Consider the following 14124-nt stretch of genomic DNA (forward strand, 5'->3'; position numbering starts at 1 on the left):
CGAACAAACATCCAGTACCTGGCACTCCATCTTTCACAGCTATTTTTAGCTCGCATTGCCTTATTTTCTGCTTTCTTTTTTCCTCCCACTGTTGTGTTTTCTCACGCCCTCTAGTGGCACATCGCTGTCCCTACCTCATTCTTCTTCAGCTTTCCCACACCCTCCATGGCATCTGCCATATTTGTATTATGGTCTTATTTATTGGCAGGTTGTTTTTTGCCGTAGCATTGCACGGAGGTCAAGCATGTGTTAGCATGTGTTAGTGTGCGAATGCAAGCACCAACCCGCTAGCTAGTTTGTACGGTTTATCTGAAGATAACTATAACGTTGATGCATGCCGAGGATCCCTGTCGTTTCCTTTGTCTGGGACGTTGAGGGCTTTCGTGTTTTTGGGTCTGAACGTGAATGTTGCTGCCTTTTCTCTGTGCATCAGAGGTAATCTGAACTCCTGGAAGACTTTACTGTATATTTTGTTACAACCAAGTGCCTGCGAATCGTTGTTTTAGGCCCGGCAAGCCCGTACTGGAAGCATCGGCTCTGGGAAGCGTTGCCAGTTTGAGACGGGATGTCCTACAGTCGCGAAGGTTCTTTTGTGTAAAAAAAAAAAAAAAAAATGCAACAAAAATAGTCACACCTATGGGGACCATAAGGTAGCAATATATCCAGCGGGTGTGTGGTTGCTTTTCATCTGTAAATAGTGTGACCTGGAAATGGGCGTTGTGGATCTCGTCCAATGACCTTTGACTGTGACGCAGAGGGGAGCTTCACACCTTATTTTAGGAGCCGATATTTGCTCACAGCTTGAACGGAGGGGCTGCTGCTCCGACAAAGAGATCCAGGCTTTAACAGAGAAAGCTTCGTGCCATTTCTGCCCTGCGTTGCGACACTTTGTGAAGACGCAACGCAGACGGACCCGCGTTCGTATTGCGTATTTGATTTTGTGAAGATGTGTTTTATTTGCAGTCGTGCATTAATGTCAAGACCTTTGATCAACTTTTTCTTTTCTTTTCTTTTTTTTGGGGGGGGGGGGGGGGGGTTGTAATGAATGAAACTGAAAATCACACACACAGTAGAACTCTGAGCCACCTGTTTAAATCGGCTGCACTCAGTAACGATCATTCACTGATTAAAACATTTCCTGTACGACGGACCACTCGTTAGGACAATGATGTCTGACAATCGCAAAATCACAGATTACAGGTCAAATACCCCAGAATTTAAGTTGAAATAATAAATGTTGTAAATTTACATTGACTCATTCCTGATTAGCTTAGCTGATAATCAGCTGATTATGGCAACCGTTGATTTGAGCCCAGAAAGGCCATCTGATTATTCTTCTCATCATTTCTTTCCTTTTGTAAGCGGATATTCACCGTTGTACTCTGGCAGGCTATTCTCAGAGCAGCCGAAAGCAGCGTTTTGGGTTTTCTTTGTTCACTGTCTTCGCTGATCTTTTGACGGTTTGATGACTAAACAGATGTTTGGTGGACGGCTCTGTTACGTTTAACTCCTAGTTCTCTCTGGATGAGAGGAAGGTTTAATTGGCCTCCTTCCTGTGCAGAGCACCGCAGCTTGTAATGCGGTTTTAACAGGAAACGTTGGCAGGGCGTCACCACGGCAACGCTGTGCTGACTTGATCGAAGCAAAGGGGCCTGGTGGAGGAGGGGCGATCCTCGAGTTTAGAAGGGTTGAAAGGAAATGAATGACGGAAGAGAGAGAGAGATGGAAACGTAGGGATGGTAAGAGTTTGTGTTGGGGGGGGGGTGATAAAGAGATGGAAGGAAGAACAATATTCTTCTACAGTTACCTTCTGCTGTGCAGGAAATTCTCATTTCAGCGTTTTCCCACCTTTGGTTTTAGATCAGGCAACATTTTGTCCATGAAATTATCTTTCTGTTGTTGTTTTTTACATCTCATTCATTTATACGTCTCTTTTGTTATTATCAGTTATGATTTTTAGGAATGGAAACAATGACCGAAATCCATTTGCACTCGCGCCAGCCCAGAATGCCGCATCGTTTTTCCATGCCGTGCGTTTTAGTGGCCGTCTGAACATGTTGCTTTTATTTAATTGACCTTTTTTGTATTTGCTCTGAAGGTCGTGGAGGCGTCGAGGCTGAACGGCGAGCTGGCATCACTTTAATGAAGCACCACTGATATTGACTTTCTTTGATGGATTTTACTTTGTAAGAGTATGCGTTCGGCGCCGCGCTTACACGGCCGTACTTTCACACCATCGTTGCAGATCATCTCGTTGCCATTCGGGTACTTCAGTGTGTTTGTAACCAGCGACTGTCTGAATGCTGTTTGTTGCCATGTCTTCTGCAGACCCAGGATCCACTTGTCCTCTCTGCTGATGGACAAAAAAACAAATAAATAAATAAATATATACAAGCAGATTTGTTTCCCGCTGTTCTTCAACTGACACATGAAATAATGTGATGCTGGTTTTGTTGTTACCGCCGGCTCTAAACCAGGATGGGTTCGCTCTGCTGGCTTTGATCACTGGAAATCCTCGTCTGACCAAAGAGGCCTGCTGTGCTTTGTGCTATCTTTCTACTGTAAATTGTGTGTGTGTGTGTGTGTCTTTCTCTCTCCTTCCTATTGCAGGTACTGACTGTTTACATCTGTGTAAATATATCCTCCCACCTGTCCATGTGCGTGCAACGGTCAATAAACAGAAGCATGTGCTTTTAATTTAAGCTCCTCATTTACTTTGTTTATTGGATGTTTGTGTTGTGTAAGAGTGTATCTATGGAGATCCAGAGATAACCCCCGTCCGCATGAAGTGGGAAAGGGCACCAGTGGAAGTGCTTTTATTATGCTAATATCAGATTTCTAATCTTCAGTCTCTTGAAATATGGCAGTTAGCCTCATGATTAAAGATTATTAAAGACTCCAGAGGGATTCGTTACATTTTGGGCCGGAGCTGGATAATCCTGAGAGATTGCCGCAAAAAGATTTAGGCAGCATCTGCGGTCCCAAACATGGATAAGATGGGTATGCAGGAAAGGAATGCAAACTTTCTTATGCCAAAAATGTCTTTATGTGCTCACCTATGTCCGTTTGTTGGTTCTGTTTGCAGGATGATGCAAGAACAGTGAGGAAAGAACCCATTAAATATGTATGTGGATACAGGAAATGTTTCTGACTTTATTTGACATTGCAAAATAAGGTGACTGAAAACTAAAAGAAAACGGTGCAAATTTTGCCAAACTTTTATGCTGTAGTTTGTTAATAAATAAATAAAAATTGAAACTTTTGAAAAGATTGTGTGAGAACCCAAATTATTATGTTATTTACCTTTATTTAATGACTTTATTCTCATAAAATCTGAATTGTTTTCTTCTATGAATTTTAACTTTTAATTTTGCTATACTGACTTTCTTTTTTCACGCATTACAATTATATTCCCACATCCTTTTTTCTCAAAATATTTTTTTTTCTAAAGATGCGATATAAATAGAAAACAATAAATAATACTAAGTATATGTTTATTTATCATTGCTGCAGGTGAACTTTGAGACCGGATGTGCCAGCTAGATCATCAGTAATGGGTTCCAGGGAGAGTAAACTAAATCGAACTGTGCAGCAGTTTCAAAAGCCACAGCCTGAACTTTTTGCCCTCAAACAGTACAAGACTGTAGTATACCAGCCGAGAGGCTTCTGCACCAGCAGATGTGTACCGGTAAATGTACAAGAAGTCATTTAGGTCGTGTTTTTGGCTTGATGTTAGAGTAACAAACAATAGATGTGACCTTGTGACTTTAAATTCCACTCTTGTGATCTTTAAGTGCACAAACACATTCTTCTCTCGCCCCTCGTTTATATCAGATCTCCGTAATGGACCCTCAGAACTATTTTTATGAGGCACTTGCCCCATTTTGATCCAATGTTTCCCAGGAAAATCTCTCATTTCAGTTTTTACTGCCTCCTCTGTTTGGGATTTGATTAATTACAAATGGGGGGGGGACTAAAATGTCAAAGTAATTCGGTTTTAATCAAAATAAAAGTGTTGTGGTTTTGTGTTTTCTTAAGTTTATTTCAGATTGAGCTGTTTTTAATGCACTGCTGTGTAAGACTGCAGATAACACTCTCTGCTTGAGATGGGGCTTTATCAGATATAAATGTTACCTGTATAAACTAATGCTACAGCTCTGTTGAAAATCTTTCTAAAATACAGAATGTGTAATGAAATAATTTCTGTATCAGGAGCTGCTGCAGTGGAGACAGCACAGATGGACAGCAGTGGGGTGGCCTGCATGATTTCTATGCCCCAAAGGAGCTTTATGTCTAGTAGCGGCCCTGCTTTGAACCATGACGCAAGAAACAGTTTTTATTTATCTTTTAAAAGCAGTCATTGGTATTATATAACAGGGACACATTTGTCCATTACATCATCCTTCATTACAGCAGATCGGTGCAAAGACTGCAATTTTGGATTAAGCAATCAATGAGTCATCTTGGAGTAATTCCTTTATTCACTACCAAACAAGGAGACGAGGGGGGGTGAGACAGGGGGAGGACAAAAGTGTGTCGTTCCATCCATCAGCAACAGATGGACATAGTTAACACACAGAATGATGATCTGAGTCCTGCGCCACATGCAGCGGTTCCTGTCCAACCTCTGGCTGATGACGCAGAGCTGCGCTTGGAGTGCGGCCTCTATACGAGAACTTTGGTACATTCCTGCTTGAGGTCATTGTTTATGGGAGTTAACGGAGGTTTGGCCCAAGTCTGGCAGCTTCTTTTTTTTTTTTTTTTCACTGCTCTCTTTCCTTTAAAGCTGCGTTTCCTCCGCACATTTCACCTCTCGGCCAAACCCACCGAGCGTCCAGCTGGTGCTGAGTGAACGCGCATCATCTCCTCATTTTCTGGAGGTGAGTCTGGAGCCGCAGCTTTCTAGTCGGATTATCGGATTATATTTAACAGGCAGCGCCACGGCAGAGCGTTATCCTGAGGCACTGAAGCGCAGAATGCCAAATGCGTAATTGCACAAACCGATCGCACGAATCTACTCGACATGAGCCAGTCGCGTTATTTGGCTCATAAAACGTACAGAAAAATTAGCTACAGTTTAATTTCAGCATTTAGTCCTTTTAATAATTGTTGGTAAAGTGTTTTAATATGCTCAACAGGTGACGCGCGTTGTTCGGCATTGGCACATGCGCGCCCGTGTTTCTTGTCCTAAACTGGATGTTTAGATTTAAATGTTCTTTATTTCAGGAATCAGATTTTGGCTGTACCTCCGGCTGTTCCACTGAGTTTTACTCCCCTGCATTAGTATAGCAGATTTAAATATTATAACGTATTGTTTTAAATATATTCACATATTTAAATCGATATTTTTGCTTTCGGGTTTTACAATCTAATTATTAGATTCTAATAATTACTAGCACTTAAAAAAAAAAACACACTCTTTTATGAAGCTTTTAATGTTCATTTTTTGCTACTTTTATCAATCCCTGTGGGGATTTTGTTGAACCGCTTTGATGCAGCGTGACGCACAACACAGCTTCTTATTTGATTGCAGAAGATCTCGAGACGAGCCTAATCTCAGATTAAAAGGAACGACAGAGCCCAAAGATATAGCCTGAATTGGGAGTGGATCACCTAACCTCCTCCAGTCGAGTCTGGGCCGCTGCCAAACCAAATGAATGACGTCACTAAAGAGACTGCGATTGCGGTTATTCCAGCGGGCACCCTGGACTCAAGTATGACGTCATCATCTCTCAAAATCCCGTCAGATTTTCTCCTCCACTAAGCAATAGAATAACCCACTTCTTACTCTCTGCGTGATATTTGTGTCCCAATAATTCATTAATGGCACACTTTTCATCTTTTTTTTATGTCTTTATGTGAACTCGGTGAATAAATTTATTCATTCATAAATCCTGCCATCTATTGTGCATAATCTAAATCCCATTTTAAACAAAGCGGCCTCCTCTCCATCAGGGCAGCAGAAGGACACTTTGGCATCCAAAATGACTTGCAATGCATTTGGGCAGAGACGTACTTTAGTTAAGAGGGTCCATTCATCACGTCCTTTATTAACGCAAATGAGAGCGTGAGAGTAGCCGCAGCTGGCAGAGCTCTGGCCCTGTGCACTGCTCCTATTTAGGTAATGCTGCTTTGTCGGTCGGGGTGGGCCGAGCAGAGCCGACGCTCCCTCTCGTGGATCACGGCTCGCTTATCCAAAACTGCATGTTGTCCTCTACCCCCCCTTTTTTCAACTGAATTGTGATTACTTTGTGGAAAAAAGAGAAGAAGAAAAAGAGAGGAAGAGATGAGAGAATGATTTGATGGCTTGCGTTACAGAGAAGTACAAAGTATTATTTAGTGTATTAATGCAGTTTGATTGCTTGTTTATTGTTACTGTGAAGGGTTAATAGGTACATTTCTCTCTGAAATATGAAGTGTATGATAAAATAGTAGATTTAAGTAGAGTCGCAGTTCTGTTCCTTGCAGAACTTGGCTGAAAGCGCCTCTTTATTCTTCATCACTGATTCTAAAGTTGTTAAAATGAGTTCCTCTCTGTTGTGGTAAAACTGTTGACCCTTGGCTCATAGTGGGGCTTTGCAGGATGCTATGAAGGCCACCGTCCACTGTCTGCGAAGAAGAACGTCACGACTTTATATCTTATCCTTTATATCCTACTATTTCAAACCCCAGCAGGAGGGACTTTGTGTTTAGAGGCTTCAGTCATATGAGACCAGAGAGCTGAAGTGTTCACTGGCTTACAGTCAGGGCTTTATCTGAAAGTCTCTGTGTGTGTGTGTGTGTGTGCGCGCACAAGCACATAGCTGGACTGGAGTGTTCCTGTATTGGGAGAGCTGCTCTTGTGACCTTTTTGTCCACACATATTTGGCCTCAGCGGGTGTGTGTGTGTGTGTGTGTGCACGATGAGTCATCGAGTCCCCTGATAGTGATAGTCTGCCAGCTAACCAGATTTGGGCGCTTGCTGATATACAGAGACGTCCAGGGCGAGAGGTCGCGGTGAGAGACGAGCTCTCAGACACAGAAGCAACAGTGACCGTGTGTATATTCCAGTGATTCGAGTGATTTCCTCCCATTTTCCAGGAAGTACAGGCCATATTTCCTGTTTCTCTGAGGCGAGAGTTGATGGGATTGAAGCCAAAAAATATTTTTTTTAGCAAAAATAAATAAATAAATTATCCTCGCATGACAGGATGAATTTCAAAATCTGACACTGTATGTGAGAGATTAGATCTGCCTTCTTCAGTGGCAGGAATTATTCTGGATTTAAAGTGCTCCCATGCTTTAAGATATTAAACAGATTTAAACAGAGGAATAAAATGTTAAGAAATAGAGGAAGACATCTTTATGTTACAAACACAGGCCTGTTCGTTGCACCTTCCTGCTTGTCAATTAGTGTTTGTGGGATTAGAGGGATATTAGATTATAGGACAAACAGGCTCTGCTGCAGACGGACATATCCGATGTGTGCTAACGATCAGATGCTGTTTATTCAATGAATTTAAGTAATGAGTCTGTCATGCTTCCTACCTGTGGTTAGTTGATTTTTCAGGATTCTAATTGATTTCCCTCTCCTCAGGATCTTATTCCCATTATGATCCGCCGAGAAGGTTATGTTTTTGGCGAGGAGAAACTGCTGGATGGATCGTGATAAAAAAAATATATGAAGATGGGTCTCTGTCTAATTTGGAGCCCATTCAATTTTTAGAGTGATCTGAATCGGCCTCAAATTTCGTAAAAGTTGCAAAAACAATAAATAAAATTTCATCAAAATTACCTTCCTCCAGCACTCTAGGTAAAAATCCCAGTTCTTCTTAGTGGGAGAGGAACAATTCCCCATTATTAGTATAAATATAGCTGCAATGTATAATATTGATTTAGTAGTTTTTAAACCTATATTTATGCAGGTTTGATGATAAAGATTTCATAAACTATTGTCTAAAATATTAAATAAAGCAGAAGAGGAAACCTTTCCATTTTCAATAAAAAGATTATTATAATATAATATGTCATTCTGTTGCTCGATCAGGAATGCACTGGGAGTTTCCGGAGGTTTGAAAGGAAATATTCTCTCTTGGAATAAAAATTCCAAAGATAACAGAAAGATTTAAAAATGGAATAGTTCTGTCTCTGAGTTTAGCTTTGAGCAGACGACGTATTCTATAAGTGCACACGCAGTCAGGATGAGATGAGAAGACAACAGTCCACCGTCCTCCATCGTCGATCTCTGCTTGCTCCTCCTGTGACTCATCTGAGTTATGACACCAGGCGATCCGACTTGTCATCTGTACATGTTCTGAACTCCAGCTAAATGTATTATGTCGGGGCAGTGGGAATATCTTTTATCCCCCCCCCCCCCCCCCCCCTATTCAAAGCCAGACTGTATTTTCCTTTCTTGTTTTTTTTTAACACTCTGATGTTACAGCAGTGGAATCCAATCAATGTCACTCTCTATCCTACTCTCCCTCATGAACTCGATTCTCCAATGCATTCCCTAAAAAGGACTGGAGGGCCGATGGTTGGATTTGGACGTTGGGTCAGGGGTGTGTGCGGGTCACAGAGGGGTATATAGAGCTCCCCAAAACTTAAAGAGGTGGACGGTGTCTGTGGATGCTACTGGGTCTCGGCCCTGCACTGTCTTTCTTTTCTCCGTCTGCTGTCCTTTCTTATTGGAACCAATCATGACTTTCTACAGACTCTCAGGTAAAAGAAATACAAATCTGGTCGTTAGATTAAAAAATATATATATATATTGCATCGCCTCCATGGAAAATGTGGGGAAAATAAATAGTTTTAATGAGGAATTGCTTTCCTGGGAAAATCACTAATCTTCAAAATATCATCTTGCAGTGAGCTTTGAAAAACATATAAAAGATTAATCCTTCATTTATATGATCAAACAAGTTTTCTCGAGTCTAGAATATTCCCTCCTCTGATAAAGATATATTTTGTATTTGTTGTGATGTGTAATATTGATTTTTAGGACACAGAACTTTTCAATTTAGATGAAAACTGAACCATGGTTCATTTTGCAGAATAATTCATTCCAGTCTTTTTCATGCAGAGCTTGATTAATTTCTCTGAATGGACAGAGTCTCCGTCGTTATAGGACAGCTTCATCTTTGGGTTTAAATCTGTGAGCTCACGTTTGTAGGCTGGTGAGGCTGGAGCATCGCATCTTTGGTCATTTTCATTTCTCTTGTTGGATATTTCACCTCAAGTTTGTGTTAAAACGACTTGATTTTCTAGGAGGCCTTCTTTTCGAGAAGAACGAGCCGTCAGTGTCGACGGCGTTGGTGAAGACGTAGCGGTCGATCTGCCTGATTTACCGTCTGAGCTGACTCATCGCTCAAACTGGTGTTTTTGACCTTTCCTGCCTCCCAAAGGGGCCACAGTGGAATAATCCGCTCCCTCTCCTGATGGGTATCAGGACACACCACGCCTGCAACTGTCATAGTGTTTACTCCAGGAGATTTAAGCACTGGAAACATCTGAAGCCACAATCAGTCTGCATCATCTCTATTTGCCTCCTGTGGAAGGTCAATGCACTTTATATAGAGGAGATGTGTCTAAAATAGATCTGCAGGCTGGCTGGGCTCACTGTAAGACCTAAACATTGTCCGTGCGTGCTGACATGGCCGACCGTAGGACTGGCTGGTTTTCCTTGTTTCATTGCCATTAAATGCTACCAGGAAGTGAGAGGGGCGTGTCCTGCCTCGCTCCTCGCTCCAGTCTTTATCCCTTTAGCACAGCTGCAGATGGTCGCCATGCTCCAAAGCCACTCACATCCATGCGTCCACGCACCCCAGGGACACATTCCACGCTCCGGAAGGCTCATCTCCTTCACGCGATCGTCGAGCACGTCCCACTTAAATAGCTGCAGTCCCCCCCCCCCCCTTCCATAAATATTGTCATTGTTCCTATGGTTACTTTGACTAGATGCCATTCCTGAAATTGTTCCCTCCATCCCTCCTGTTGTTTTGACCGGATTAAAAATGTTGCACTAAATAAATCACTTATGCTAAAGTTCAGCTGCTCCTGGCATCTTGAGAGAGAGAGAGATGGAACGAGAGCGAGAGAGAGTGATTTAGACAAAATTCAATATGTCCTCACTGTCCCCACGCAGCAGCTGTTCCGGGAATGTAACAGTCTGCTCCCGGTGTACGCAGGAATGTCGATGAATGAGGAATCAAGACAACTTTATTGACAGTGTTTGCTTTAACAACTAATCAAATGACTGGGCCAACATCCAGACAAAAGAGAACGTGTTGGTCCCTGGCTCAGTGGGAAGGTTTTTGAGGTGGGGGGGTGACGGGACTTAGCCAGACGGTCTATAAATATGACCTAAGCTTTCCAGGGAGGGCCTGATGAAAAGGCTGCTGGCCAGGATGCAGGCAGACAACAAGCAGACATCCGTGGGCTGGTTTTTTTTGTACCTTATTCACACTCTTCTCATCGGTTTGGAATGCTGCTGTTAGGAGCTACAAGTTAACGCTGCTCCATTACATAGAGAACCTAGAAATCATCCATCTGACTTATGGGCGAGAGGTGGGGCACACCCCGAATGCGTCGCCAGTGCATCTGGGGCCACAAAGAGACAACCTTTCATGCACTCATGTTTTTAATGAACTAAGGATCTGTCTCCATCGGGTGTCCAAAGCAAACGTCCACCCGGGTGACCAAAGCCGACTTGTCCCCCCCCCCCCCCCCACAGGTCCCAGGAGTTACCTCACCTCCACCATGACCGATCGCTTCGACTGCTTCTACTGCCGCGACAACCTGCACGGGAAGAAATACGTGAAGAAGGATGACAAACACGTGTGCACCAAGTGCTTCGACAAGCTCTGCGCCAACACCTGCGCAGAATGCAGACGCCCCATTGGTGCCGACGCCAAGGTGAAAACACAGTGTGAGCGAAAGAGTGAACGGGCGAGGGAGGTGAAACGAGAATCCCTTTGAGCGTTCTGCTCAAACCCAAACCTCCCAGATCAGGATTATAATCCAGATCCCATCCCATCCATTGATTGGCTAACACGCAGAGAGGTTATCTACAAACTCCTCTAACTCTTGATGGGCCTGCATGAGACCTCCGTGAGGAAACCCTCTTCTTACTGCAGATCTCACTTTTGTGTTCAGGAGCTGCACCATAAGAACCGCCACTGGCACGAGGACTGCTTCCGCTGTGCCAAGTGCTACAAGAATCTGGCCTCTGAGCAGTTCAGTGCCAGGGACGATGGCAAGATAATGTGCGGCAAGTGTGGCGCCAGGGAGGATGGCAGCCGCTGCCAGGGCTGCTACAAGGTGGTCATGCCAGGTGGGACTAAAATTCACATTTTTATTTTTTATTGTTTCACTCATGAAAATGTTTCTGCGATGAGATGGAAAAAAGCAGATGCAAAATACAACAAACATTGTGAAATAAAACGATTTAAGTATAAGAATAAGTGAGGACGAAGGGAAAGGTCTACAAGACGGCGGTGAGGCCAGCCATGATGGACGGCTTAGAGACGGTGGCTCTGAGGAAAAGACAGGAGGCGGAGCTAGAAGTGGCGGAGATGAAGATGCTGAGGTTCTCCTTGGGAGTGACCAAGTTGGAAATGAGACGATAAGAGGGACAGTGAAGGTTAGACGTTTTGGAGATTAGACTTTGATGTTTTGGACATGTCCAGAGGAGAGACGGGGACTATATCGGTAGAAGGATGCTGAGGATGGAACTGCCAAGGAACAGGGTTAGAGGACGACCCAGGAAAAGATACATGGACGTAGTGAGGGAGGACATGAGAGTGGCTGGTGTTGGGGAGGACGAGGCAAAGGACAGGGTGAAGTGGAGAACATTGATTTGCTGTGGCGACCACTCACGGGACAAGAAGATAGTACAGTAGTAGTAAATATAAGAATAACAATTGCTGTGGATGATTTTATTGAGTGTTTGTCTTCTAGGATCCCAGAACGTGGAGTACAAGAACAAGGTGTGGCACGAGGACTGCTTCAAATGCTTCGAATGCAAGCAGCCAATCCGCACGCAGAGCTTCCTGGCCAAGGGCGAAGACATCTACTGCGCTCCCTGCCACGACAAGAAGTTTGCCAAGAAATGCTTCCACTGCAAGCAGGTACGATGTTTAATCCACCACTGGATTCCAAAAATAGCGATTCGTTTGGCTGCTTTCTGCCAGCGTGGATGATCCGAGTCCATCTGCCCCCCCCCCCCAGCCCATCACCTCCGGAGGGATCAGCTACCAGGACCAGCCCTGGCACTCCGATTGTTTCGTGTGCCGCAGCTGCCGTAAATCTCTGGGAGGAATTCGCTTCACTTCCCACGATAACAACGTTTACTGCGTGGACTGCTTCAAGGCAGACGTGGCCAAGAAATGCCACGGCTGCAAGAACCCCATCACAGGTCGGCCTTCTGTTCATGACAGCAGGGTTTAATGTTTAATAAAAAAAACAAAATACATAAATCTGTTGTTTTTTATCAATCAATAATGATTGATAGAAAACAACAACAGCAGGAAGTCTTTTTAAGAACAGGTCAGGAGTCTGATGGTGTTGCTTTAACATCCGCAGGGTTTGGGCACGGCACCAACGTGGTGAACTACGAGGGCTACTCCTGGCACGAGTACTGCTTCAACTGCAAGAGGTGCTCCCTGTCCCTGGCCAACAAGCGCTTCGTCATCAGCGGCGATCACATCCACTGCCCCGACTGCGCTAAGAAGCTGTGAGCCGCGCCGGCTGTGCTCAGCATCGCCGATTAAAAGGGGAATCGCACCGAAACTGTTCATGTGACCATGAACATATTGTTCGAACAAAAAAATCTACTTCTGGTTGTTGGTAAAAAAAATAAAAGAATGTTGTGTTTCTGATTAGGGATAAATGTTCCTTTATCCAGTCAACAGTTGATTTCAGTTTTAACGTACCGTAGCTCAAGTCATTTATCTGCAACTTTCCTCAGTATTGATTACTAACATGACTACGAGGTTCTTTTATGGGATTTTGATGCGCACTAATCTAAATTCCTCAGCCTTGTGAGACAAAAGCTTTGCCAGTGCCCGACTGGAATCTTTCAGAGAAAAGATGCTTTTTACATGCAAACTGCATTATATCTATCATTAATACTCTTTCACATCAGAATTGATCACATATATATATATTAAAAAAAGTGCTCTGAGTGAATTTTAAATACAACGCAGGACTTAGCGATTGATGCCGACATATAAACTGCTCATGTATTCAAGACTTTGAGTGACTAAGTGTAAAGAAAAATTCAAATAAAGGAGGAAGTGATCTGCAGTCTAGTTTCTTTGCAGCAAGTTAAAAACGAGGCGAACAGAGTATTGTTCCAACACTTTATTGTTTAAACAGTTTGAACATTAGATATATTTACAGTACATATTTTATTTGTGGGCAGGGCGTTGTTAGATTTTTAAATCTTCCAGAGAAATATGCATATTCACAAAGTTGCCCCAGCTGGGTAGACTGATTGTCAAAGTCGAGGTAAACGCAAGCTTTCCTAGCGAACCACAATAAAACTACTAAATCTCAATCTAAGGCACTCTTCTAATCCCACTGTTATGAACCATTATGAGGACTAAGAGCAGCAGGACCAGGGACGGAAGCAGAATCTAACATTTTCAATCCCCAACAAGGTGAAAGGGTGGGCACTTCTACAACACCACAGGTCTGTCTAGTAAAGCTAGCTGCTCCTTTATTAGCCATTCCTTAAACATAGTGAGCAATCTGTGACAGTGCAAAGAGTCATGTTTATCTGGTGAATAATGTGCGGAAGCTAAAAGCAGGTGGCTCCGACAGACGTGGTGAATAAGGGACGGTTTCTGGGCGCGTTACATTCATTGAGCTGAATAATCAAAGCTGACATCTAAAAGTCCCAGAAGAGATTTTTAGTAAGCGAGAAGGTAAGAAAGCCGACAAGCAACAAGGCAGAAACAGGCCCACAAACCCAGAGCTCGACGTATTCAAGCATACATAGTCAATCTAAAGGTTTTAATACTGTTGACGGACCAGACACATGAATCGTGTCATGAGTCTGGTGCTAAAGGAAAGTAGGTCCCAACCTGGATAGTCCTACCAAAACTAACCAACACGCCTTCAAACATGTGACGACACTAAAAG

The 14124-nt window shown here is 43.3% G+C and overlaps 1 protein-coding gene across 2 annotated transcripts; it reads left to right on the forward strand.

The window, feature by feature from the left end:
* The first annotated feature begins 4817 nt into the window (after positions 1-4817).
* Positions 4818-13279, forward strand: fhl1a (four and a half LIM domains 1a). Of its 2 annotated transcripts, none has more exons than XM_068740030.1 (6): positions 4818-4880; positions 10712-10893; positions 11134-11311; positions 11938-12107; positions 12208-12394; positions 12562-13279. In XM_068740030.1, exons 2-6 carry the CDS (start codon positions 10738-10740, stop codon positions 12714-12716), a joined length of 846 nt encoding a protein of 281 aa, XP_068596131.1. In that variant the 5' UTR covers positions 4818-4880; positions 10712-10737; the 3' UTR covers positions 12717-13279. The 2 variants fall into 2 exon arrangements, with proteins under 2 accessions (XP_068596131.1, XP_068596130.1); XM_068740029.1 differs by lacking the exon at positions 4818-4880 and adding an exon at positions 8610-8700.
* The last annotated feature ends 845 nt before the right edge of the window (positions 13280-14124 follow it).

This window comes from Brachionichthys hirsutus, chromosome 6 (assembly GCF_040956055.1).
Source record: "Brachionichthys hirsutus isolate HB-005 chromosome 6, CSIRO-AGI_Bhir_v1, whole genome shotgun sequence".
In the NCBI taxonomy this organism is placed as follows: domain Eukaryota; kingdom Metazoa; phylum Chordata; class Actinopteri; order Lophiiformes; family Brachionichthyidae; genus Brachionichthys; species Brachionichthys hirsutus.

Excerpts from the sequence above, each read along its gene's own strand:
- fhl1a (XM_068740029.1), top strand. The coding sequence starts at position 8,679 with ATGACTTTCTACAGACTCTCAG. Across the intron at positions 8,701-10,711 it reads GACTTTCTACAGACTCTCAG|GTCCCAGGAGTTACCTCACC; the intron begins GTAAAAGAAATA and ends CCCCCCCCACAG. Across the intron at positions 11,312-11,937 it reads CTACAAGGTGGTCATGCCAG|GATCCCAGAACGTGGAGTAC; the intron begins GTGGGACTAAAA and ends TTTGTCTTCTAG.